The sequence below is a fragment of the Capra hircus genome, chromosome 25 (assembly GCF_001704415.2).
Source record: "Capra hircus breed San Clemente chromosome 25, ASM170441v1, whole genome shotgun sequence".
Lineage (NCBI taxonomy): Eukaryota > Metazoa > Chordata > Mammalia > Artiodactyla > Bovidae > Capra > Capra hircus.
Genome location: NC_030832.1, coordinates 39218661 through 39245196, shown reverse-complemented (window position 1 = coordinate 39245196; position 26536 = coordinate 39218661). Strand labels below are relative to the sequence as shown.

The 26536-nt window shown below is 60.3% G+C and overlaps 1 protein-coding gene across 1 annotated transcript; it reads left to right on the top strand.

The window, feature by feature from the left end:
• On the top strand, positions 421-26536 carry GRID2IP (Grid2 interacting protein). Its single transcript, XM_018041060.1, has 21 exons — positions 421-434; positions 6509-6757; positions 6979-7064; positions 7859-7928; positions 8417-8511; positions 8782-8965; positions 11473-11627; positions 13008-13142; positions 13400-13497; positions 13669-13786; positions 14536-14894; positions 15299-15718; positions 17847-17934; positions 18692-18769; positions 19589-19785; positions 20099-20254; positions 20381-20467; positions 21287-21416; positions 21511-21629; positions 22320-22484; positions 22685-26536. The coding sequence occupies exons 1-21, from the start codon at positions 421-423 to the stop codon at positions 22754-22756; spliced, it is 3075 nt and encodes a 1024-aa protein (XP_017896549.1). The 3' UTR covers positions 22757-26536.

The following is a 26536-nucleotide window of genomic DNA, read 5'->3' as shown; positions in this document are numbered from 1 at the left end:
TGCTCAGCTTTGGACTCTAAATTCATCCTTCAGGGGGGAAAAAAAATCTCCTGGTAGGTCCTGTGACATCTGAAATGGCCTGGGACTCTCCCCAGCCCCCTGATCTCCACCATCATTCTGCCCCGCACTGCTCGGCTTTGATCAGACCTCCCTGGGCCTGAGTGGAGTGTTCCCCACCAGGATCCTGCGGGGCTGGCTCTGCACCCCCTGCTTCCAGGGCGGGCGCCGGCTCCCCCAGCCCGCCCCTCCCCCTCCTGGGCTCAGCCCATCCCCTCCCCTCGCTGCCATTCACCCCGCAGCCTGCCCCTCCCTCTGGGCCTGGCCAATGTCAGGGACCTGGCTGGCCACCCCCACTCCCCAAGCCGGTCGCCGCGCCTCCGCTCTGCAGCGGAGCACAGAAGGCCACCGAAAGAGGCCACCATGAGCTGCCTTGGGTGAGTTAGGGGTCTGCCCCTTGCCGGGAAAATCCGAGAGGAAAAAAAAGTTACATCTAGAAACAAATTTGCAGAGATGTTGCGCTGGGGCAGAAGGGCTCCCTGGGGCCAGCAGCCCCGCCCCTCCGCACCAGGGCTGGGCCAGGGGCCCGGCGGCCAGGCTGTCCCCGGGGAAGTTGGCACGCGTGTCTGACGGCTCTTAGCAGCCGGAGGCCCTCGCGGTCCGCCTCATCGGTCCTCCCTTCGGCGCTGCCCAGGCTTCCGTCCTCACCGCCTCTGCCGGGCCAGCCGATCTGCCTCCTGGGACACCCCGGTGCCTGCCTTTCCCCTCCACCGCTCGTCCGGAGCTGCTGGCAGCGGGTCAGGAAAAGAGGCGGGGACGGAGGAGGCGCCCCCTTGGGCGTGCTTGATTGAGAGCCTGGGAAGCGGGAACTCTGGACCCCTGGGGATGCCCCGTCCCCGCAGCGTCCCCGAGGCGCCGCTGGCGAAGATGAAACAGCAGCCTCTGTTGTCAGCGCGTGTCAATGAGACAGGAAAATTGGGGAGGCTGCCGGAGGAGGGGGCGGCGCCCAGCTGGGCTCTGCAGAGAGAGGGGTCCCCTGGCAGGCGTGGCTTCCGCCCCTATCCCCCACTCCCCACCCCCACCACCGGGCTCCAGGGGCTGATGGACTGGGTTCTAGGGGTCAAGTGGTGATCCCCACGCAGCCCCTTCCCGAGAGAGCTCTGAGAAGGCACGGAGGAATGGCATAGAGTCGGTTTTCCGTGATTCTGAGAGCTGAGCACCAGCCGAAGGGCAGCACAGGGCTGTCAGGGCAGGCTGCCCAGAGGAGGTGGCAGTTCCAGGGCTGCACCGCGACCAGTGGGGTGCAGCCATGTGTCCTGTGGAGGAGGGAAGATAGCTCATCAGGGCCAGGCATCCAGCTACAGAGGGGAACCCCAGAATGCCAAGGTGGGAGTGCCGCCTTGCGGAACCCAATCTCAGGTACCAACTGTGCCTAGCTGTGAGGCACCCCGCTTTGGTAGGGCTCTGACCCTGCGACTGAGGGGAGTGGAGTGCGACAGCCTGGCCACCTGAGGACGCACAGGGTAGATGGAGATACACCTGCGCAGGCGCGTGTGCACGCTTGACCAAGGCTGGAACCACTTACATCACCGCGCAGCTTCTGAGGGTGGTCCAGGGGCCAAAGCAGAGGACTCGTGGAGAAAGAAGGAGCCGTGAGAACGTGAAGCTGGGTCAGCCAGAGCAGTAGCCACTAGCGACATGTCACTCTTTAAAATGAAACTTAATGAATATAAAATGCAATTTAAAATTCAGCTTCACAGTCTCACCAGCCACACGGCAAGTATGGAGTGGCCCCGTCTGGCTGGTGGCCGCCCTACAGGACGGCACACACGGGGAGCATGTCCATCCGCAACTTGCATCAATCTTGGCCAACGTGGCCTCTTCATCTTAGTGTAGCCGCGAGGGTGAGATTTGGGTCAGTGGCAGCGATGTAAGTAGAAGGTCTTATCTTTCTTTACGATGGCAGCTACTCCTGTGGCTCAGAGCCTGATTTGGGTCTGTCCCCAAAGGGATCCCAGTTTGATGAAGTGATAAAAATGACTTTCTAATTAGGACAGGCCAGGGGGTTTGGAAAGTGTGACGCGGTTGAGAGGGAACAGGCAAGCAGGGTGGCCTTCACGCCCTGCTGCTGTTTCAGGGAGCAGGCAAAGAAGGGAAGGGTCGGGTGGGAGGGAGGGGAGAGGAGAGGGGAGCTGCTGAGGTGGTTGGGGAAGCTGGGTTTTGAGTCCTGGCACACCTCGCTTGAACCCCCAGTCCACTCATGGACAGTGTGAACTTGAGCAGATTCACTAACCTCAACAGTTTATCCATAAAACAGGGTTGATCATTTCCATGTGTTCCCAGCAGGGTTCTTGGTGGGAAGGCATGTAAATAGACTCTGCCAACTACAAGCATCAAAGAGATTCATTGAGAAACTGGGCTTTAGGGTTCCAGCACCTCCTTTACCCTCTTCTGCTTTAATGACAAGTGTCAGAGACAACATCACACAAGGTTACTTGGAAAATTTGGTGCCAGCATGTCAGAAGCAGTGGCAGGCGGTCTAGCACATGCTCGATTAAACTGGTTGACCCTCGGGAAGGTCTCTTTCTCCCTAGAGAGATCTCTCAACCCTGGCACCAGCAACATGCTTCTCTGTTGTTGGGAGCTCTCCTGTACTTAGCTTACAGCATTCCTGGCCTCCTCCCTCCTCCCGCTTGTCATTCTGTGACAACCAAAACTGTCCCCAGACAGTGCCGAATGTCATCTGAGGGGTAAAGTCACCCCCAATTGAGAAGCCCTGCCGAGTGTGATCTGCCCTTTGGTAGTACCCTCTTGCTGGGGCAGATGCTTGAGCAAAGGCCAGTCCAGCCCACCCTGTGCTGCTTTGGATCAGAGGCGCCAGCTCTGAGGTGGCCCCACAGCAGTGTGTGCATGGCTGGCTGTGTCCAGATTCAAGTAGGAGCATCTCCGTGGTCACAGCTCCAGTGCCCACAGACACGTGGAGTCGTCACAGTCCTCAGGCGGGCCTGGTTCCGGGTGCTGGGCCGTCACAGCTGGTGCACAACCACCAGGAAGGGCTCTGTCATGACGGGACGGTGAGCGTGCTTGGCCGGTGGATGCAGGGAGCTGTGCTCACTGTGAGCAGGGCTGAGGCCAGGCCCCGGGGGACCCCAAGTGAGGACAGGCTCTGGCTTCTCCTCTCCAGTAGAACACATTCATCTCAGGGAGACCCCCTATTCCCCCACCATCACCCTCACCTGCCCCCTCCTCACTTGCCCCCAGGTCTCATTAACTCTACTGCTCATTAGAGACTGGCCGCTTGTCCCATCCTAACACCCTTCACTGTGCCCCTCCCAGCATCGCACCATCCCTGGTGTACCAAAACCTTCAGGGCCCCTCCACCTCCTCCTCAACCCTTAGACCCTCCCATGGCTCCTCTCTGTTCTCATGAGTGCAGGCTGAGCTTTGACAAGGGCTTTCAAGGCCTCCCTCTCTAGCCTCTTCTTCGGAGCTTCCCCCTTGGTGAGTGGGGAACGTCTCCCTGGCTAACAGCGGCTGAGTCCTTCAGTCATAGCATAAAGGCCACCGCCTCCAGAAAGCCTTCTTAGACTCTACATAAGGCAATCGGAGCTTCCTCTGAACTGTCGGGATCGGTCTCGCTGCCAGTGCGGGGAACTCTCCGGGGCGCCGCAGCCCGAGGGATCAGAGGCGAGGCGCCTGGGGAAGGGCTCGTGGACGGGGGCCAGAGGAGGCCGAGGGGCGGCTCGAACGGCCCCAGCTCGCGAGGAGCAGACGGGAGTTCCCGGAGGGGCGGGGCGGGGCGGGGCCACCCGAGAGGGGCGGGCACGGGGCCGCGGGCCCAGCCTGCTCGGGAGGGGCTGAGCGCGCTCGCCCGGCAGAGGCGCGTGGAGTCGCCGCGCCCTCGCTCCGCTCCGGGCTCCGCACCCCCGGGCCATCGGCACCTGGCGCGCCGCCTTCGCCAGCTCCAGATGGGGAAGGACCAGGGCTTCTCTCGGCACTTTCGGTAGTTTCCCCGAACCGCGCGTACTGAGCCCCCGGGAACCGCGCGCCCTGGTGCGACGGACCCGCCTCCGGCTGACTTGAAAAGGGGTGGGGCTCGGGCACCGAGGGGCTTCCCTGCTCTGGGTGCGTACCCAGCGAGCCAGCCTGACTGGGGGCAGGGGCTTGGGAGGGTGGACGTAAACCCGAAGGGTATTAAAGAGGGGGTTCCCCGCTGTGGGCACTGGCCCGCCGCCGTAGGGGTCGGGATGCTGGGTGGGGACCAAGGATGGAATTGAAAAGTCCTCTTTCCTTCGTGTGACTGGACAGATCCAGGGAACTAGACAGAGAGCGAGGCACAGACGGTGATGTAGAGAGAGGGCCTTGCGGGAACCCCCGATGAGAATCTGGAGTTGGATTTGGACCTGGCCCCCTAAGAGAACAGACTAACTCTGAGTGCAAGGTCACTGGGTGGCCTCCCAAAGAGCCCCGTGGCCACAGAGAAACCTGCCGTCACAGCAGGGACCTGGGAGTCTGGGGACAGCTGTAGTCAGGCCGTGGTTCAAAGGGGCGTCGATCCATCAGCCACAGTGGTCTATGAGGCCCCAATGCACCTGGATCTGCCGGGACTGTCAGTTCCAAGCAGACCCAGGGCTGGAGTGCATGGGCCAGACTGAGGCGCACGGAGGGCCCACACCAGCCAGGAAGGGTATCTGGCACACCAGGCAGGCTAGGCTCCCATCTCAGCCCCACGGACACCGAGGAGGGCAGAGGGTACCCAGCCTTCTCCCACCTGGGCAGTTGGTGACTCACCCTGGTTCCCACTGTGGGGGTGGGGGAGGCCCTTTCTAACTGCTGCTAGAGGGTTGGACCTAGGGGCTGCGGCTGTTGGGCTGATACATTCTAGAGCCTGAGGCTGGAGCCCAAAGGGTGAAGCAGACACTTCCCACCTGTCATCTCTGCTTTGCTTGGGCAGGAGTCGGGCGGGGACCATGCAGGCCAGCAGACAGAGACGTCTGGCTCTGCAGACCTTGAAAGACCATCCAGGGAACACGGCTGAGGCGCTGGATTTTCGGGAATCGCTGGGGTGGGCAAGGATGAGTGTATCGGGTGATGGCTCTCCTGGCAGAGCCGAGCAGGCCATTTCTTGCCTTCCGCTTGCCTGGAACGTCTGGATCTGCACCAGAGCTCATGGGGCAGGGCGGGGGGTGCACCCTCCTCCCCAAGGATGCACATCCCTTCCCTCCCACCAGGCAGCCACCTGCCCTAATTAAACCTGCCCACAGAGATCAAGGGAGCTGAGTGGGGGCCATCAGGCGACCTCCGAGGGATTGTATGTCCGCTGGCTGCAAGGCCACTGCTCCCTGCCCTCCCCAGATGCCCTTGGCGCCGGCTCCTGGTCCAGAGAACAGGGAAAGGAGCCTTGGGACGCAGCCAGGGAGGCCTCACTAGCAACCAGAACCTCAAGGGCCCTCAGTGGAGCCTGGTGACAGTGTGGAGGCCCAGAGCCCGGGTTCCACCTCAGCCATGGGCAGCCACATGGCCCTGGAACAAGACGGACTCCCTCTGAGCCTGAGAATCCTCTGCCAGGGGCCAGGGAGCCCCAGGATGTTGACCGCTGCCATTCCTCAGAGGTGTGGGGGGCCACTGCTGGACCACCCTCTTTACTGCTTCACTGAGTCCTAACTCTGCTCAGCCCTGGCCGGTCACCGTGGCTCACACCCGAGCTACAGACCCAGTCCTCCGAGAGCTTCCCAGATTATAGAGGAGACCCAGGGGCACCACAGAAACGTCCCGGGGTGTGGACTTCAACAGGGGACCGTGCAAGCCTCCCCAGGGCCTCTCGTCACTTCCAGGTCAATGGCTCAGAGAGCAGGAACCGCAGTGCCTTCAGCTTTGAAGCCCCGTGCCTGGCTGGCACTGATAGCAGGGACTTCCTAAAACATGTTGGACTAAACTGGAGGAAGGGTGTTGAAGGGTGAAGCCAGGTCAGCCAGGACAGCAGAGTGTGCCGGCGGGGGCCACAGGCTGGGTCAAGGGGTAGGAGCAAGACTGGATGCCGTAGTCCCCGCCCGCGCTGAGGGGTCTGCCAAGAGACCCGCGCTGGGGCTGGGAGTCTCCTGAGGGTCTAGGTGAAGTCTGACGCCAGCGCGGGTGGTGGCTTCGGTTTTCTCCTGGAATCAGGCAGGGAGAAGGTGGTTGGGGGGGACCGCTGGCTGCGGCTTGGCCTGGCTGGTGTGAGGGCATGAGACAGGGAGTCCGGGGAAGCCAGAGATGGGAAAACAAAGGGGGAGAGAAGGAACAGGCCCATGGAAGGTCTTGGAGGGCGCTGAGGCCAGAGTAACGGGGACCTGGGGAAGGAGGCTTTCCCCAAGAGGAGCGAGCTGGGCGCCGCGGCCCTCGGGTGACCCGGGCCCACTAGGGCACGAGTCCAGGCCCCGAGGGGGACACTGATGCCCCGGGCCACTCCTGGGCGGAGGAGAGCGCCCACGGCGCCCACGAAGTTTGCCGATTCTGTGGTCCTCGCCCGCAGGATCTTCATCCCCAAGAAGCACCGGGCGCGCTTCGACGAGGTGGTGTCTCAGGGTCTGCTGGGCAAGCTGTGCCGCGCGCGGCGGACGCACGGAGCGCAGCGGCTGCGCCGGAGCCGCAGCGAGGAGCGGCCCGAGCGCCTCCTGGTGTCCACGCGCGCCAGCGCCGCCCCTCGCCGCCCCGACGAGCCGCCCCCGCGCAAGGCCGCCTCTCTGCTGGGCGGCCGCGCGGGCCCCGGGGGCGCGCGCAGGTACCCGGGACGGGCTGCGGACGCCTCTTGGTCGGTGGGCTCAGGAATGGAGACCCGGGCCGAAGGCGCGGGGGCGAAGCGGGGGCACCTAGGGGTTGGGGTCCAGGAGAGGTTAAGGGGAGCGGGACGCGGGACCTTGCCATCCCCTGCTCCCCGCGGGCTCCTCTCCCCAGAGAAAGGCACACTGAGCGACCCCCACCCCACCCCTTCTTTCTCCCCAGGACAGTCCGAGTCTACAAGGGCAACAAGAGCTTCGGCTTCACGCTGCGTGGCCATGGACCTGTCTGGATCGAGTCTGTCTTGCCTGGTGAGGGATGAGTGGGTTGTTCAGAACAGGGCAAAGGAGCCTGTGAGGTCGATGGTCAGCAGCTGCTCCCCTCTTCAGGTCCCAACCTTGAGGAGCCTGTGTCCTCTAAGTGTCCCAGAGCAGCCGACCCAGATGACACATCTTCCCCAGTCCAGGCTAACCCCCTCCAAGAGCAGGGTCACCTTAGAGCCAAGTTCTCCATTCAGACCTTTCCTGGGCCCCCACGCCACCCTCCCTGTGCCCACTGCCCACTGAGAACTGGGCACTTGCTGGGCAGGCTGCAGGGCTCCAGGGCTTCTTCCCAGTATCCAGACTCCAGGGACTCCCCCTCTTCCACGCTTGGCCTGCCCCTGTGGAATGGAGACATCTGGAGGAATTCCTCCTTGCCGCCCCTCCAGTGAGGGGTCAGCAGGGGAGGGAAGACTTTCATTTCTTGGGGAGGAAGCGCATTCCGTTGTGGATGCTCTCTGCGGGGAACACAGCTCCCTCCTGGCACTGCACTGAGCTCTCCCACCCTGTCACCACCCACAGGGCGGGGTCACTGGGCCTGTCCTGCCCCCTCGGCCCCTCCCTGAGCGCGACACTTCCAGTGACCCATCCCCATGGGCGCACCTGCTGATGCTGAGCTCCGTCTGCCCCTCTGCATCCCACATCTCTGGTGCATGGATCTGTGAGAAAGGCTCCTCTGATCTCTGCCACCCACCCGTTCTCTCGCCTGTAAAACAGGACAACAACATGAGGCTCCCTGGGGCAGGTCCCTGCTCAGCTGACCCGCCCTCTCACCTTGCTTCCAGGGAGCCCGGCTGACAATGCCTCTCTCAAGTCAGGCGACCGGATCCTCTTCCTCAATGGACTGGACATGAGGTCAGAGGCTGTTGGGGACATGGAGCTTAGTGGCAAACAGCCCCCAGGACTCCTGACTCCTGGGACATCCTGGCCACAGGCCTCGGACCAGTTGGTCCCCTGTTTGTTCCCCCTCCTATGGGAAGTCGTGAATCCATCTTCCTACCCTCCAGGATGTCAAATCGTCCTTCAAACCGGGAGACACCCAGGCTCCATGCTTGGGGCGAAGAGTTGAATAGGTCGTGTGTGTCATTCCCTTGGCAGTGGGGGGGGACCTACCCAGGGGGCTGGGGTCATGATGCCTCCTGTACCCACAAGTGTCCAGCTGGCCCTGGGCCTGGAGCTTCTCTTGCAGAGGAGGTTAACGCTCGGGCGAGGCAGGGCCCTGGCTTCGAGCCGACCTGTGGCCTCGCCGTGCGGCCTCCACCAGCAGGACACGGGGGTCCGGCGGCTGGCTGTGCGCTCTGGTCATGCTGGGTCAGCCCTCCGGGGCCACCTCTGCTTGGCAGGAACTGCTCCCACGACAAGGTGGTGTCCATGCTCCAGGGCAGCGGTGCCATGCCCACGCTGGTGGTGGAGGAGGGGCTCGTCCCATTCGCCAGCGGTGAGACACCCGTGGCCCTGGGCCACCTTGGCCGCTGGAGCCCCTACTTGGGTCACCAGGGGTGGGATTCCCGAGTCTACCGAGGCCTCTGCTCTCCCCTGCAGCTTCCCTCCCCAGGTTGGGCAGCCTCAGGGCTCCCCCTCCAGCCCCGTCCTTAGCACTCAGCCCAGCTCGGGAGGTCCCCTGGCCCCAGCCGAAGGGCAGACTTTGCCTGGCCTGGGGACGCCGGCTCACTCGTGCGTCTCCTTCCTGTGGCCTGCCCCCCGGAAGATTCCGACTCGATGGATTCCCCCAACCCGTCGTCGGCGCTCACCTCCTTGCAGTGGGTGGCAGAGATCCTCCCGTCCAGTATCCGAGTGCAGGGGAGGACCTTCAGCCAGCAGCTGGAGCACCTGCTCACGCCCCCCGAGCGCTACGGGGTCTGCCGGGCCCTCGAGAGCTTCTTCCAGCACAGGTGGTCACCCCAGGGTGGCGGGGGCTGGTGTGGGTGGACCCAAATCCTGCCAGGACTCACCACCACTCACCTGCCTGAGCTTCTCCTGAGAGTGGGGGGGCCATTGGGCTGCCCTAAACAAACCCCAACTCTGACACCTCCTAGCCACGTGACCTGGCCAGGTCCCAGCCCTCTTTGTAAATTGAAGCAGACAGTGAGCCCCTGCAGGGTGTTTGGCAGGACCCTCGAAACACCCACCCAGGAGCACTCACGACCAGCCCAACCCTGTTTGGGTTGGAGTAGCATCTTTCTTTTCCCACCTCAGTGGCAGCAGGAGTGTTTATCACATGCCTCAGCCCAGAGTGTCATTGTCTTGGTCTTTGCAAAGCCAATTACTTCTTCATCCCCTTTTTCGGTTTAAACAAAAATGTATATGTCTGTTGAAATGTAATTCACATACCATACAATTCATGCATTTGAGTGTACAACGCGCTGGCTCTTAGAATGTTCACAAATGTGCCGTAACCACCACCACCATGTCAGTTTTAGGACATTTTCATCGCCTCCAAAGGAAGTCCCAACCATTTCACAGCTGTTCCCACCCCCTCACCCTCCCGCACGCCCCCTTCACCTTAAACCACCAGTAATCTACTTTCCTTCTCTGTAGGTTTCCCTGTTCTGGAGATTTCAAATGCTGGAAGCGTATGACACGTGGACTTCTTTATAATTATTTTCCCACTTTTTAAAATTCTAATTGATTTATTTGTGACCATGCTGGGTCCTGGTTGCTGCGCACGGGCTTCCTCTAGTTGCAGAGAGCAGGGCCTACGCTCTAGCTGCGGTGCGTGGGCCTCTTGTTGCAGCGGCTTCTCTTGTTGTGGAGCATGGACTCAGTGGTTGTGACTCTCGGGCTTAGTTGCTCCGAAGCATGTGGGATTCTTCCTGGACCAGGGGTCGAATCCATGTCCCCTCCACTGGCAGGCGGACTCTTAACCACTGGACCACCAAGGAGCCCCAGTGTGTGGACTTTTATGTCTGGCTTCGTTCATTTGGCACGTTTTCAACATTCACTCGGGCTTCCCTGGTGGCCCAGTGGGAAAGAATCTGCCTACAACGCAGGAGACCCTGATCCCTGGCTCGGGAAGATCCCCTGGAGAAGGAAATGGCGACCCACTCCAGTATTCTCACCTGGGAAATCCCATGGACAGAGGAGCCTGGCTACAGTCCATGGGGTCGAAAGAGTCAGCCATGACTTAGCAACTAAATAGTATTCATCCAAGTTATAACACCCACAGTTGACCCTCAATATCTGTGGGTTCTGCATCTCCAGATTTCACCAACCATGGAACAAATATATGTGGGAAAAATTACAGGAAATTCCAAAAAGCAAAACTTGAAATTGGCCAGAATTCCCTGTATGTTTCAGATACCGATTCCTTGTTGATTTTAGACATTGTACGTATCTTCTTCCATTTGTTATTCTCTCATTGCTTCTGTTATATCTAGTATTATCAGCTCCAGGTTTTCTTGGTTTTGTATCATCACAGCCAACGCATAGGGGGCCTTATGGCTTTGGCTTTTGAATTTTTATTCAAGAAGTCCTTCCCTGCTCCTTGGTTAAAAGAAATCTCCTGCGTTATCTTCGTTAGTTTCATAATCATACCTTGCACAGTTTGGTCTTTTATCCACCCAGGGTTCATCTTTATATGTGGTGTTCTGTGAGGATCAGTTTTATTTTTTTCCATACAATGCAGGGATCAGCAAACTGTTTCTGGAAAGGGCCTGACAGCAAACATTTTACGGCCCTTCAGCTCTGTTGTCACTTGAAAATGGTCAAGGACAATATACACCAGTGCGGGTGGCTATGTTCCCGTAAATCTTGCTTTACAAAAACAGGTGGAGGGCCAAATTTGGGGCCTTGGGCCATCCTTTGCCAGTCCCTTGAGTCAGTTTTCCAAATATGTTCTATACATTTTTTTTTTAAATTTAAATTTTTGGCCCTGCAGCAGGGAATTTAGTTCCCTGACCAGAGAAACCTGTGCCCCCTGCATTGGCAATGTGGAGTCTGAACCACTGGACTGCCAGGGACGCCCCCGTTCTATCCATTTTAATCTTCACAACAGCTCTGTGAGGTAGATGCTTTCCCCTCACTCCCCGCCCCGCCCCCGCTCCCCTGCCCCGGCCAAGCAACCCAGTTTACAGGATCTTAGTTCCCCGACTACGGATTAAACCTGGGCCACAGCAGTGCAAGTCCAGAGTCCTGACCCCTGAGCCGCCAGGGAACTCCTTTGTCTCCCATTTTACAGAGGAGGAAACTGAGGCACAGAGAAATGAGTAATTGGAGGAGATCACTTGGCTGGCAGGTGGCAGAGCTGGGATTTGAGTCCTGCAGGCTGTCCGCAGAGCCAGCCTTCCCGCCCACTTCTCTGTCTGGGGAAGGAGAGGAAGGGCTCCCGTCCCCCACCCTGGCCGCTCTGGTGAGCCCCTGAGTCACGAACTCCTCGCTCTGCACCCCCCTCCCCCACCAGGAACATCGACACCCTCATCGTCGATGTCTACCCGGTGCTCGACACTCCGGCCAAGCAGGTCCTCTGGCAGTTCATCTACCAGCTGCTAACCTACGAGGAGCAGGAACTCTGCCAGGAGAAGATCGCCTGCTTCCTGGGCTACACGGCCATGACCGGTGAGCGGCCCCACCCCCTGGCCCGCCCACCTGGCGAGGAGCCAGACGCCTGTTCTCAGCAGGGAGGCTTTACAGCCGGCCTGGCCCCTCCCACTCGCAGAGGCACCCCTGTGCTCTGTAGCTAGCATCTTCCAGGTGGCCCAGTGGTGAAGACTCTACCCGCCAAAGCAGGAAACACAGAGAGACACAGGTTCGATCTCTGGGTCGGGAAGATGCCCTGGAGTAGGAAATGGCAACCCGCTCCAGTATCCTTGCCTGGAGAACCCCATGGACAGAGGAGCCTGGCGGGCTACAGTCCATGGGGTCGCAGAGAGCCAGACTCGCCTGTAGATACATGCCCAACACCCCCAGGCTGGTCCCTTGCTTGGCTCCACAGATGCACTTTCCCAGCTTGATCCCTAAAGCAGGATAACCTTAGACTCTTTTTTAAAATATTTGTTTATTTGGCTGTGCCGGATCTTCCCTGCCGCATGTGGGATCTTTGGTTACGGCATGTGAACTCAGCTGGGGCACGTGGAATCTAGTTCCCTGACCAGGGATTGAACCCGGGGCCCCTGCTTTGGGAGCACAGAGTCTTAGCCACTTGACCACCAGGGAAATCCCATCTTAGACTTCAAACGCACATCTAACGCCAGGGGTCTCCGGGTTTCTCACCCGCATGTGAGGGTTTCCACAGTGGCTGTGCTTTGCACCCCAGGGAGGGTGGCACAGATGAAGGAGCCCATGTGGACACTGTTTACAGACCTGGATTGTGAGCACACGGCCAGCTCACCCTGCCTGGTGGGCTCTGAAGCCCGCAGACCCACACGAGAGCCTGTGGGTCCCTGTGCAGCCTGTGACCCCCATGCCGTTCCACTGCTGCCCACACACACCTCAGCACGTGGGCTGCGGGCATCCAAAGGGGGCCAAACCTTGGGCACCTGCTCTGGACCGCCTGCACATCCCTTACGTGCCCCCCCCCGGCGGCCATTGACCCTCGCCCTGGGGACCCACGACTGGGGCTTGGGGGGGGAGGGTGTGAACTCAGATGCAGACTGGGCAGCAGAGTCCCTCCCACACTTCTGCCCTGACCTGGAATCTTCCATGTCACCCCTGCGGGCCGTGGCGTCAGGTGGGGAGACCTTGGAGTCAGGGGTCCTAGGCTCTTGTCGTGAGAAAGGACCTGCTGGGTAAGGGGCTGTGACCCCCTCCGCACGGCCTCCGTCTTCAGGCCGGCACTGCCTGGGGCACCTCCTGTGCCGGGCACCCCACTTCCCGTCCCAGGGCTCCCCCTGAAAGCAGGGCCGGGCTCACAGGTGACGCCCTCGCCCTCCCTGTGTTCGGAGGCTCCTTGTCCGGCTGAGAGAAAAAGGAGCCCGTTTCCCATTGGTCCCACAGCAGAGCCCGAGTCCGAGCCGGAGCCAGAGCTGGAGCCTGAGCCGGCGCCTGAGCCCCAGACGCGGAGCTCCCTGAGGGCCTCCTCCATGTGCCGCCGCAGCCTCCGCTCCCAGGGCCTGGAGGCCAGCCTTGGCTGTGGTGAGGCCCACGACCAACAGGCCGCAAGCGGGGCTGGGGGGAGGGCGGGGCCAGGGCTCAGTTTTCCTACCTGCAAAATGGGCTTGGCCAGATGAGACATCCCCGAATGGGTTGAGCCGGTGCCTCCTCCCCCCGGGTCTGCAGGGCTTGGTGGTTCTTTCTCCAGGGCCTGGGTTGGGGTCTAACCCTTAGAGCTCAGAGGCAGTCACTAGACCCCTGCCCCGTGGTGGACTCGGCCCTCCTGATTCCCCTGGCAGGTCCCAGCGACTGTCCAGAGATGCCCCTTCCTCCCATCCCAGGCGAGCGCCAGGCGGGAGACGGCACATCCCTCCCCGAGACGCCCAACCCCAAGATGGTGAGACCTTCTCTCCGCCTGCTCCTGGTGTCAGCAGGGAGCTGGGAATGGGTGGCCCATGGAGGTGGGGCAGACCCTGCCCTCCCAGACCACCCAGGCCTGCCCCTGAGGCCGTGTGTGGGGGGAGGTGAGGGCTGACTGGACTCACCTGCACCTCGCCTCTCCCGGAAGATGTCAGCCGTCTACGCGGAGCTCGAGTCCCGCCTGAGCAGCAGCTTCAAAGGGAAGATGGGGACCAGCTCCCGAGCCCGCGCCTCCCCGCCACTGCCCAGCGCGGCAGGCCCAGCAGGTAGAGGCTCTCCAGCCCCGGCTCCCGAGGGCCTCTCCTGCCTCCTGGCCAGCTGGCCAGGCATACCCCCAGGCATACCCCCCCGGAGCCCCTTTTTCCTCTGTGGCCGTGGGACTGAATGCTGGGGAACCCGGTCAGCCTCCATGGCTAGAGGCCATCAAGATCCGCTTTGTCCTGCCCCCCCTCCTGTGTCCCCTCTCTGATCCTCGCCCCCACTGTGGATCTGGAAAAGTGGAGGGCTGCTCCCAAGGGGTGGGGTCCTCAGTCAGCGTGTGGCTGTTGTATAGACTAGATAGAGTGCGTTGTTCTGTGAATGGCTCAGCTGCAAAGATGGACGCTCGCACAACGGTTTCTCTGCAGTTCCGAAGGCAGAACCCCTGGGTGATACTTCTGTGAGCCAAAGGCTTGCTGGGTATGGGAGGTACCCCGAGACTTTGGCCTGGAGACCCCCTCGCCCTCGTCTTGTGTTCAGTGGGTTCCGGGTGGGACCCTGGGATCCTCTCCAGGATGAGCAGGGTCTGCCTGTCCTGGGCCCAGCAGCATGCCCTTCATCCACTATGGCCTCCGATCACCCTCAGGGAAGACCTGGAGGGGCAGAGTTACCAGAGTCTTCCTGCACTGTGTCCAGAGAGGGAAAGAAAGGTGCCCAGGGGCACAGAGCCCACCTGCCCTGGCACCCTCCCCCTAGCCTGCGCTGGAACCCAGGCACTGACCCAAGAGGGGTCCTCACGGCCTGCCCCCCACTGCAGGGCCCAGGACCCGGTCCAGCATCTCATGGCCCAGCGAGCAGCTCCTGCCCTCCCCCTGCTACTACCCGCTGTGCTCAGAGGGCCTGGCCTCCCCCAGCAGCTCCGAGTCCCACCCCTACGCCAGCCTGGACAGCAGCCGGGCACCTTCCCCTCAGCCGGGCCCCGGGCCCGTCTGCGCCGAGAGCCCCCCCAGCCCGGACCCCAGCCGCCGCCCCTCCAGCCGCCGGAAGCTCTTCGCCTTCTCCCGCCCTGTGCGAAGCCGGGACACCGACCGCTTCCTGGATGCGCTGAGTGAGCAGCTGGGCCCCCGGGTCACCATCGTGGAGGATTTCCTGAGCCCCGAGAATGACTATGAGGAGGTGAGCACACAGGCACGTGTGTGGGGGGCGAGGCGTGTGGGGGGCCTGTAAGGGGACTGGGATCCCAGGGCTCCTGCCAGAGGCCTGCTGCCCTGAGGGCTGTGCCCCAGGCACCCCGTCCCTTTCTCCCAGGACACCCCGCTCCCCAGCTGGAGCTATCCCACCCTTGGCTCAAGCTTCGACACCCCCCTACCCAAGGCCACCCCATGTACTGGTTCTCAGGTTCCCTAGCCAGCTCAGGCTGTCCCACCCACAGCCTCAGGCTGACGCCCCCCGACGACCCCATCCAGCCCCTGGGCCGTGCCTCCGCTGCCCCAGGCCTTCGGGTCCTCCACACCTCAGCCCCTGCCCCAGTCTCCCCCGGGGCCCCGCCTGGCCCTCCCCTCGCCTGGCTGTCTCCCCAGATGAGCTTCCACGACGACCAGGGCAGCTTCATCACCAACGAGAGGAGCAGCGCCAGCGAGTGCATCAGCAGCAGCGAGGAAGGCAGCTCCCTGACCTACTCCTCCCTCTCCGACCACATCCCCCCGCCCCCCCTCAGCCCCCCGCCCCCACCGCCCTTGCCCTTCCATGACCCCAAGCCCAGCAGCTCCCGCACCCCGGACGGGCCCCGGGGCCCTGCTCCAGCGCTGCCCAAGCCCCTCGCCCAGCTCGGCCACCCGGTCCCCCCACCGCCCCCGCCGCCCCTGCCCCCACCCGTCCCCTGTGCACCCCCCATGCTTCCCCGGGGCCTGGGCCACCGCCGCAGCGAGACCAGCCACATGAGTGTCAAGCGCCTGCGGTGGGAGCAGGTGGAGAACTCAGAAGGCACCATCTGGGGACAGGTAGGTGACCTGGGGACCCTGAGCATTCTGCACCAGGGGAGGCAGTTCGGGCAGCAGCGGTGAAGACAAGGTCCACCTCCAGGGCGCTTCCAACATCAGCTGACCAACCCTGGGCCCTCCCAATCCTCAGCAGATGACAAATGAGAGCTCGGTCCAGGGACACGCTCACCCTCAGTGGTCAACACAGGCGCCGAAGCCCAGTCAGTGTCCCTGAGCCGGTGACATGCTGGGGACACCCAGAAAAGGCACCGCTCTCACCCATGAAAGCTATCACTCGAGATTTTGAATGGTCCCCTTAGGCTCTTGGAGCTGAGAGAAGGGCCGCTGGTTAGAGAGTCTCAGACGTTTGAGCAGTCTGACAGCCTGCCATGTGCAGTGTTCACAGGAGCCGAGACCAGAGGATTCTGAAAAGGGCGGCTGGTCCAAAGCCCTGCGCAGCAGCCTCTCCCCTTTCACTGTTTGCAGTTTCTTTCTTTTTGGCTGTGCTGGGTCTTCACTGCTGCGCAAGCTTTTCTCTAGTTTCAGAGAACGGGGGCTACTCTCCATTGGCGGTCCCGGGCTTCTCATCTCAGTGGCTTCTCTTGGGGCGGAGCTCAAGCTCTAGGGTGTCCTGGCTCAGCAGTTGCGCTTCCGGGTTCCAGCACAGGCTCAGTAGTTGTGGCGAATGGGCTTCGTTGCTCTACAGCTTGTGCGGTCTTCCCCAGTCAGGGTTGAACCATGTCTCCTGCATTGGCAGGAGGATTCTTTACCCCTGAGCCACCAGGGAAGCCCCCACCCCTTCTCTCTGATGCGCGTGTTTCCTCCCAAACAGCACTGCCAATATTTACTTGATCACCTTCACTGATGGGGAGCTCACTATCTGCCGAGACATCCCTTTCCTCACTGGACAGTTTTCACCAACCATCCTTGCCTTGCTCTGGAATTTTTGTCTCACCAGGATTCCCATGCCCTGCTTTCTGTCCCGCCCTTTGAAATCAGGCAGAGCAGGTGTATTTCCTTATCCACAGGTCAACCAGCCCGTCGGATGAGCCAGGTCCACCCCATCCCTGTTCTTTGGGTCACTGCCCTAGAACATGGTTCCTAGCCCCACAGTCTGTCAAAGGGCAGGCCCCAAATGGAACTCCCAGAGGGGCTTCACCAGTTCAGAGGAGAAAACACGGCCCTCATCTCCTCTGATCTGGATATCACACTCCTCACTTGGCCGAGGAACCCTCCAGTTTCGGGGGCTGCCCCATCTCAGTACTCTTTCCCGCCATCGTTCCTCCATGCAGTCCCCTCCTCTTCCTAGGACGCCAAGTAACATGTCCTTACTGCAGCCACTCTCCTTTGGAGCATGCTTGTCATTTTTTTTTCCCATTGCCACCTCCTGGGTCCCAATTCCATCTCCTGCCTTCCCAGCCAAGTTGGCATCAGCCCACATCTCCAGGGAACCTTCTCATGTTACTAATAAGGGTGGTCAGCCGGACAAAGTCATGAACAGGGACCTCCTGGGTCCCCTGGAGACTCCTACCAGCCTCAGATGGGCCTTGCAGCCTTGCTCTGCAGAGTGATGCTTCCACTGGTTTACTGCAGTGGACACAGGGACACGGGTCAGGCATCTGGCCAAGCCTCTGCAGCCATGGGCCTTCTAGATTGTCACCTCTCATCTGGATCAGTCATCACAGCCACTCAGCCGGTTCCTAGCCTCTGGCACTTCCCTGCTTCCTTTTCCCCAGCTTCGGGGACCCAGGGCAGCTCTGGTGAACTCACTGCCAGCAAAGGACACCTCAGAGCAGCCCCGGACCCCTGGGCCACCTTCCTAAGCCTCCCTGGGCGGCTCCAGCCCTTTCACAACCCCGGTACCCCCTGTTCCAGTGCAACTTGCTGGCTTCTGCGCGGAGAGTGTTCCAGGTCTGAGTGTTGTTGATCGCAAGAGGAGCCAGCTCACCGCCCAGTGATAACTTGGATGATTTATCAATGGCTTCGCCTGCAGTCTCCTCCCGTCCCGTCCCCGGGTTCATGCCAGGGCTTGGTGGAGGCTTTCCCTCCGGGAGTGCCCAGGGCTGCCCTCAGAGGGTGGGGGGCAGTGGGGGACCGCAATCCAGCTGCCAGTGCTATTGCTCACTCTGAACCTCCCCCTCCCTCGCAGCTCGGGGAGGACTCCGACTACGATAAGCTGAGCGACATGGTGAAATACCTCGACCTGGAGCTCCACTTTGGCACCCAGAAAGCCGCCAGTGAGTGGCCCCAGGGGCCGAGGGGAGCCAGGTTCTGTGGCAGCCCACCCACTGCCTTCTGTGGAGGTCCCAGGGCTTAGAGCCCCAAGGTCTGAACAAACTGCCCTTTACTTCCTGAGTCCCTGAGTTATTTAACATCTCAGAGCCTCAGTTTCCCCACTTCAATACTGGAGATGGTAATAACTGGCAGGTATTGCATGCTTACCAAATGCCACACACCCTTGTTTCTACATTAATCCTGTGACAGTTCTGTAAGGTGGGGGCTGTGATCACCCCAGCTTCCTGATGAGGAAGCACAGAGAGGCCAGGTAATTTGTTCAAAGTCAGGATCAGGTAGACTGATGCCCCGTCCAGCCTCTCTCTCTCCCCTAACTGGCCTCTGCGTGTCTCCCTGTCATTAGGATACTGTGTGTGTGGACAGTGGTCCTGGGATGGAAGAGAGAGACTGTTGTCCTTCCAGGCAGCATCTACAGTCACCAGGTGGCCGGTTCTCCTGATGGTGCCGGCTCAGGCCCAAGGGCCCAGGGGCCCAGGGGCGAGAGGATGGGGGAGGGACATACACACACCACACACACTGAGTGTGCAAGGCTGGACTCCAGAGTCCATGAGTGAGGAGAGTGTGGACACCTGGAGCTGATTCAGTCAAGTCCATGGTCAGGGACCTCGGGACTGTGGGTTGTGGCCACACCCTTCCTGGGCTCTCTCCCAGTAGCCTCAGCCTAGCCTCCCCTCCCTAAACCATAAGTTTCCCTTCCAGAGCCGGTGCCGGGGCCTGAGCCCTTCAGGAAGAAGGAGGTGGTGGAGATCCTGTCCCACAAGAAGGCCTACAATACCTGTGAGGGGCTGCGGAGGCCCAGGAGTTGGGGGTGGGGGGCAGGACACGACCCCTTGGGGCCACAGAGCCTCGGATTCACCCCAGTGGATAGTAGAGATCGGGCTGTGGGGGCCCCCAGCACCTGCCACCAGGCTGTGTGAACGCTCCCTCCCAGGTTCGGGTGCCGTCCTTGGCTCTGCCCCCATCCTGTGATCTGCTCCCAGTTCTGGCCCTGCCTCCAGCCGCATCCTCTGCTCGCCCCTTTAAGACCCTCGCTAGTTCTCTGGCCCCAGCTCCACAGTTCAGTTCAGTTGCTCAGTCGTGTCCCACTCTTTGTGACCCCATGGACTTGCAGCAAGCCAGGCCTCCCTGTCCATCACCAACTCCCAGAGCTTTCTCAAACTCATGTCCATCAAGTCGGTGATGTCATCCAACCATCTCATCCTCCGTCGTCCCCTTCTCCTCCCGCCTTCAGTCCTGCTCAGCATCAGGGTCTTTTCTAATGAGTCAGTTCTTTGCATCAGGTGGCCAAAGTATTGGAGTTTCAGAGTCAGCATCAGTCCTTCCAATGAATATTTAGGATTGATTTCCTTTAGGATGGACTGGTTGGATCTCCTTGCAGCTCCACAGGCCCTACTCAATCTAGGTCTGTCCCCTGGAGAACGCTTCCCTCTAAGGGTCGCAGGATGGATCCTCTGGTCCTCTGGTCCTCTGTTCCTCTGGGCCGGCTCCTGTCCCGCCCCAGACCACGCCCAGCAGCCCCGGCCCCTCCCCGTTCACCCCGAGGCCACGCCCAGCAGCCCGGGCCTCGCCCCGTTCACCCCGCGGTCCCGCCCACAGCCATCCTGCTGGCGCACCTGAAGCTGAGCCCGGCGGAGCTGCGGCAAGTGCTCATGAGCATGGAGCCCCGGCGCCTGGAGCCCGCGCACCTCGCGCAGCTGCTGCTCTTCGCACCCGACGCCGACGAGGAGCAGCGCTACCAGGCCTACCGCGAGGCGCCCGGCCGCCTCAGCGAGCCCGACCAGTTCGTCCTGCAGGTGCTGCGGCCGGGCCACCCGCCCGGGGCCAGGGGCGGCCACCTTGGGGCCTTGGCCTCCTCTATCGCGGCCCTCTCTTTTTATGCATGCGTCCCGCTCCCCTCCTGGCCCCACGCTCACACCTCTCTGAGTCTTACACCTTTAACGGCCAGGTCTCACTCGGGGTCCAGGGGAGATGGGATGAGGATGCTCCCTAGAGGTCGTGCTTATTTTCCTAAGGGGATGCCGGCCGCGCGCTGACCCTCCCGCCAGGCTGCCCCGGGGCAGGGCCTCCCGGCGGCGTGGATGAATGCTGGCCGTGCCTTTCTGGTAGATGCTATCGGTTCCCGAATACAAGACCCGCCTGCGCAGCCTCCACTTCCAGGCCACCCTCCAGGAGAAGACAGAGGAGATCCGGGGCAGCCTGGAGTGCTTGCGCCAGGCCTCCCTCGAACTCAAGAACAGCCGGAAGCTTGCCAAGATCCTGGAGGTCAGGGCCACCCCCTTCTCAGATCAGTCTGCCTGCCCCTCTGGCCCATGGGGCTTCCAGCCTGGAGGCCCATCACCAGAGGGGCCAGGGAGTGGGGGAGGACCTGCCTTCTCGTTCCCTCCCCAGTTTGTGTTGGCCATGGGCAACTATCTCAACGATGGACAGCCTCAAACCAACAAAACCACGGGCTTCAAGATCAACTTCCTGACGGAGGTGAGGGGGCCGGTCAGGCAGTCGTCCATCTGTTGGTTCTACCACTGAGGCTCCCTGGCAGGAAGAGCCGCTACGTGAAGCCAGCATGTAACAGAAGCAAAGGTTGGGGCTTGAAAGGGTGGGGAGGCAAGGTGGCTTCTGCAGGCCTTGGAGAGACAGAGTGGTGGGGGAGGAGGAGACAGGGGAGAAGGCTCCAGGAGGAAAGGGAGAGTCCTACCTGGTGGATTCTGTGCCCTCGACACCAGAACCACCGTCAGGCCAGTCCTACCCCAGAAAGATCTAGAACCAGAAAAAGGAGACCTCAAATGTCCAGCCTTCCCCCTGTGTGTCTCGGACTTTCCACCACAACACCTTTGGTTGCTCTTTTAAGAGAGGAAGGACAAGTCTGTTTCTAGATATGAACGGTTTAGGGTGTCTGAGGCTCAGCTGGGCCACAGATGGTTCCAGAAAACCACAAAAGGGAAAAACCGTGAATGATGCTCCCACTTTCGCTGGGGTTAGAAAATCTTGGGCTCCATCTGCTAACAAGAACAAACTCACAAGGACCAAAAAGAACCTAGGTGTCTCCCCTAGCTGGGGATGGGAAGGACTGGTTCCTGATGGGGGTCTCAAAGATCTGGGCCAGGGGACAAGCTTGCGACATCCCAGCAGATAAGAGCTTCAGAGTAAGGACTACTAGCCATCCGTTTATAAGCTTTGGAGTTGGCAAGTGTCGGGGGTGGGGAACCGATGCCACAGTCCGGGGAAGCAGGGCTGAGCCCCTGTGATCAGGAGTCAGATGTGGTCCTGGAGGAGAATGTGTGTGGGGGTCACTTGCAGCTGAACTCCACCAAGACGGTGGACGGGAAGTCCACCTTCCTGCACATCCTCGCCAAGTCGCTGAGCCAGCACTTCCCCGAGCTCCTGGGCTTTGCTCAGGACCTGCCCACCGTGCCCTTGGCTGCCAAAGGTAAGCCAGGTGGGCGGGTGGGGAGGCAGAGCCCCCACTGTCCTGGGCTGGCCTCCTGGGCAGTCCCCATGAGGCTCTACCGCCTTGCCTACAGTGAACCAGCGGGCCCTGACCAGCGACTTGGCTGACCTCCATGGCACCATCAGTGAGATCCAGGCTGCGTGCCAGAGCATGTCCCCCTCCAGCGAGGACAAGTTTGCCGTGGTCATGGCGGTATCCTGCCCCAGGGCCACAGTGGACTCAGGGGTGGGTGGGGGTCAGGGAGAGCTGGCCATCACTCCAGCGACCAGTGCAGACCCCATGTCCTGGCAGCGAGTCTGGGCAGAGGCTGCTGTGGGTGCAGGGGTTCTAGAAGAGGGTCCATCTTAGGTCATTTAGAATCTAAGCACTTATGCCGAGGCTGTTTGTAACTGAGAAGGAGCTCTTCTGGTTGGCCTAAAGCCACTCCCTTGCCCTGTCTGTTCTTGGCAGGGTAGGATGGGGGGCAGCAGAGCCCAGACTGCGGTCATAAGATACAAGGAGAGGTTTGTCCTGTCTGACTAGCCAGAGGCAGTCAGGAGAGGAAAGGTAGTAACAAATGCTATAGGTTTTTTTTTAAAGGACAGAGAGGGAGAACAGGCTGAGAGTAATAAGGGGCCGCCTCCATGGATTGTTGGGGAAGAATGGGGTAGCCTCTGGGCAGAGCCAGGAGAGCAGAGAGAGCTGCCCCACAGAGAGGGGAGCAAGTGAACGGCGTGAGGCTGGGCTGGGTGTGGCGGGTGTCAGGACAAGCCAGGAGCCTCTGACGGAGGCATGGTGCCCAGGAAAACAAAGGGCCCTGGGGCAGTAAGGCCGCTGGCTTGGGTCACTGCCGGAGTACCTGCCCCAGGGGCCCGGAGCCCTTTCCTTAACAGAGGCCGTCAGTCTTTCCTGGAGACGGCCCAGCCATTGCTGCGGGCGCTGGACGGGCTGCAGCGAGAGGCCATGGAGGAGCTGGGCAAGGCGCTGGCCTTCTTCGGGGAAGATTCTAAAGCCACCACCTCCGAGGCTTTCTTCGGCATCTTCGCGGAGTTCATGAGCAAGTTCGAGGTGAGCCCGGGTGGGAGGCCCTGGGAGAGGGCAGGGCCCGAGGTCAAAGGAAGGGGGATCCCGCGTGAAGCCGGAGGTGGGAAAGGGGCCCTGGTGAAGGACACGCCCACCTGGGCGGGGCCATAGGTGTCCGCCCGGGCCGTGGGCGGGGCGCGGGGACCGCTGACCCAGCCCCTCCGCACGTGCTCCTCTGTCCCCAGCGAGCGCTGGGCGACCTGCAGGCAGCCGAGGGCCCGCGCAGCTCGGGGATGGTTTCGCCCCTGGCCTGGTGACGGCGGCGGCCCGCGCGCGGAGACGGACGCCCGAGGCTGCGCCCGAGAGGGTCGCGCGGACGCCGCCCCGCGTGGCCCAGAGCGGTCCGGGTGCGGAGTGGGGCCCAGCCACCCGCGCGTCTCCAGCTACCTCAGCCGTCCAGCTCCAGCCGCCCGCGAAGGTGCGGGGACCCCTTCTCAGGGCAGAGCCGGGGCGCCAAGAGTTGAGGGCGCGGGGCCGGAGCCTGCGCGCTGACTCCCCGGTACGGGTGGATCGCCCGCCGACTTCCCGCGCTTCCTTGTTCCCCTCATCCCCGTCCCGCCCGTCCCGCCGGTCCCGCCCCGCTCTCGGCCCTCAGGACTTCAGGGTCCGAGGAGGTGGGGATAGCGAGGGCGGTGTCCGCGCACTAGGGCAGCCACTTGGCTTGACCGTGCCCGGCCCCAAGCAAGGACGTCTGAACCTAGCCTGAGCCGGCTCCGATCGCGCCCAGGAGACTTTCTCACGGAGCACAGAGCCCGCAGACCTCGGACTGTGGAGACGGAGGCAGATGCCCTTGAACAAGCCACACCTGGGGCTGCTTGGAAGAAGGCTGGCCGGCTGGAAGGGGAAACCCAAGTGCAGGGACCTGGGGCGGGGGTGGGGGAGGGGCGTGCGCACCTAGAATCCGCCTCGAAAGCCAAAAGAGGCTTGAGTCCACTGCAGCCCAGAACCGAGGCAGGCGTGCTGGAGAGCAGCTGGGCAGAGATACAGGCAAGGATTCAGAAGATCCTTATGGTAGATTGCAGAATTGAGGTTTTATCCCACTGAGAAACTGAAATCCAGTTTAGAAGTGGTCACTTGGAAGTGGGAAGTCTGGGAGCAGGAGGGGGACGTTAAGTAGGGGCTGAGAAAACAGAAAGGTGTTTAGGTGATGGATAAACAGGACCTGATGGCCGGTTGCTGGGCTTCTCTCCTGGGTGGGTGGTGGTGATCCCTAGAACAGGCCACGTTCAGGCATTCAGTCTGGGACAGATTTGGGGCCCCAGAGTCTGTTTTACATGTATATCTCAGGATGCAGGGGGGAGTTACCTGGATGCTAGGAGCAGGGCGGGTGCTGGGGGCATCGGTTTCCTTTCTTTGTTCCATCCTTTCCATTCTCTGGTTGACAAGCCCTGGGTCGGCAACTTCCAGCTACCTCTTGCCCTGACTTTCTTCCAGAGAAGCCTGGAACCGGCTTTAGAGCCCACCCTTTGGGCTGTTCTTTCTCCCACGTGACTGAGTAGCTGGTGTTGCCCCTGGACAGTATTGGGGACCCATTCAATTCTTCCCAGTCTCCCACCAGCCCCACATATGTTCTTTCTTTGTGTCCCACTCACAGCCACCATATAGAAATGTCTAAACCAAACTGTGTGATTCAGGTGGGAGATATGCACCCAGAGGTGGCTTGTGGAGGGCATTTCTGCCCAGCAGCTCAAGCTGGATAAGTTTCATAAGTTTCGTAAGCCTTTGTCTATGAGAAACGTGTCGGAAGGTCCATTAAAATCCCTGTGTGAGGTCTGTAGAGAGTAGAGACTGCACCGCCTATGAATGAGCATGACCCTCCAGGCCCTGTATGGCATTTTTCCTGCAAGCTAGAAACCTCTCCAGCTATATCCAGCCCCATACCAGGGGACCCAGGTGGACAAGCCAATCGCTAGCTGGGTTTTCTCCCCATAATGTGTTGTGTGTGCATGCTCAGTTGCGTCTCACTCTTTGCCCATGGGCTGTAGCCCACCAGGCTCTTCTGTCCATGGAATTTTCCAGGCAAAAATACAGGAGTGGGTTGCCATTCCCTTCTCCAGGGGATCTTCCTGACCCAGGGATCGAACCTAGGTCTCCTGCATTGCAGGCGGATTCTTTACCGTCTGAGCCACCAGGGGAGCCTGTAATGCCTTGTAGCTGTTACTTATTTCCCACACAATGCTGTGTAACAAACTGGCCCAAAACTCAGTGACTTAAAACAGCAGCCACTACCACTCTTGAGTCCATGGGTCACCTGGGCAGTTCTAATCTGACCTGGGTCCAGTGGACTCACTCATGTGTCTGCAGTCGTCTGTGGGTAAGTGGTCAGCTTTGCTAGTCACACAGGGCTCTTTCCACGTCCGGGGCCTTGGCTGGGACCATTGAGATGGCTTCGAGTGGTCCCTTATCCTCCAGCCAAATAGCCAGGACAGTTCACATGATAAAGGCAAGGGCCCAGGAGAACAAGCAAAGGCAGAGAAAAGCCCTGAAAGCCTAACCTCAGAACTGTCACACCATCCCTTCTGTCACATTCTATTGTCAAAGCAAGTGACGAGCCCAGCCAGAGATCCTAGGGGAGGGAAAATAGACTCCCCTTTTCATGAGAGGGGATGGGTGGGTGAAAGTTGCTCAGTCGCGTCCTACTCTTTGCGACCCCATGGACTATGTAATCCATGGACTTCTCCAGGCCAGAATACTGGAGTGGGTAGCCTTTTCCTTCTCCAGGGGATCTCCCCAACCCAGGGATCGAACCCAGGTCTCCCGCATTGCTGGCGGATTCTTTACCAACTGAGCCACAAGGGAAGCCCCTCTTGATGAGAGACTCTGCAAAACCACACGGCAGAGGGTGTGGGCTCAGGGTCAGGTAGAGTCAGAGCCCGTTGCCATCAGTCTGCTGTGTACATCCACGGCCAGGCGTCCTGGGGGCCTCCCGGCCTCCTTGCGCTCCTCAGAGGGCCTTGCCCTCCCCAGACCCAGCAGAGCTCTGCTCACCCTGCTCGTGTGTCCTCCAAGCACCATGCTTGTCCTTCTGTCTCACCTAGTCACCCTTGAGTCACCGGACCCCTCTCAAGATGCTGTCAGTCTGGGGGCAACGGCGATCTGTGCCTGCCTAGCAGCCAGTGTCCCTTCTGCTGGGGGAAGCTCCCTATTTCTCCTTTGGGAAATTATCCCTCCTCTGCCCCCAGGCCTTGGAATGTTGCTGAGTGGATAAGACTGGTTCTTGGGACTCTGGCCAGGCGGCTGAGAGTCAATTCAAGACTCAAGTTAGAAGTGTTTGGAAAGGAAGCCCCTTTCTTCTGGAGGTATCATGGGGTGTATAGAGGGTGGGATCCTGGAAGGAGCTGCCAGGACCACCACGTGGAAGGCACGTGCCTGGGTGTAAACCAGTACAGAAGAAAAGGAGAGAAGACCACTCCGGCCATCTTGCCCTTGAATCCAACTGTGCCTGAAGTAGACATCCTGACTTTCCAGTTTCCAAGCTGACAAATTGCCCCCCTCCCACTGTTTGTAAATTTTAAAAAAATTTCTTTTAGTTTTTTGGCTTAGGCTGGCTTGAATGGGTTTCTGTTACTTGCAACACAAAGAGGGTGAACCAATCAACAGATGGTTACAGATGTTCAGTGGTTTAACCTCAGTGCATTCTTTTCATTCACAAACACATTCGCCAGTGCGGCCTGACTGCCTCCCGTGTGCCAGGCTTAATGCTGCGTGCAGATGTTGGCCTCTCTGAGTTTGGTTTCCCAGGGTTATATTTCACGGTGATTCTTCACCTGAGTCAGCACGAAGCCAATTTGTGTGCCATACCCCACTCCTTGCCCCCATTCCTCACTAAATGACGAAGTGTAACAAGCAGGAATGGATTTCCCTCTCAATAATACTAGAAAATAGCATGGCCCAATCACATACCACCTTCTTAATAACATCTGATAATGGTTACTAGGTAGCGTGCTCCATGTTTCTATATATATCACTTTACGTTCCCAGTGACCCTCTGAGGTGGGTTTTGTTATCTTCTTTTTACAAATAAAACATCTGAAACT

Coding starts and splice junctions, on each gene's coding strand:
- GRID2IP (XM_018041060.1), top strand. Junction 7,929..8,416: donor CTCAATGGACTGGACATGAG/GTCAGAGGCTGT, acceptor TCTGCTTGGCAG/GAACTGCTCCCACGACAAGG. Junction 19,786..20,098: donor CCGACCAGTTCGTCCTGCAG/GTGCTGCGGCCG, acceptor CCTTTCTGGTAG/ATGCTATCGGTTCCCGAATA.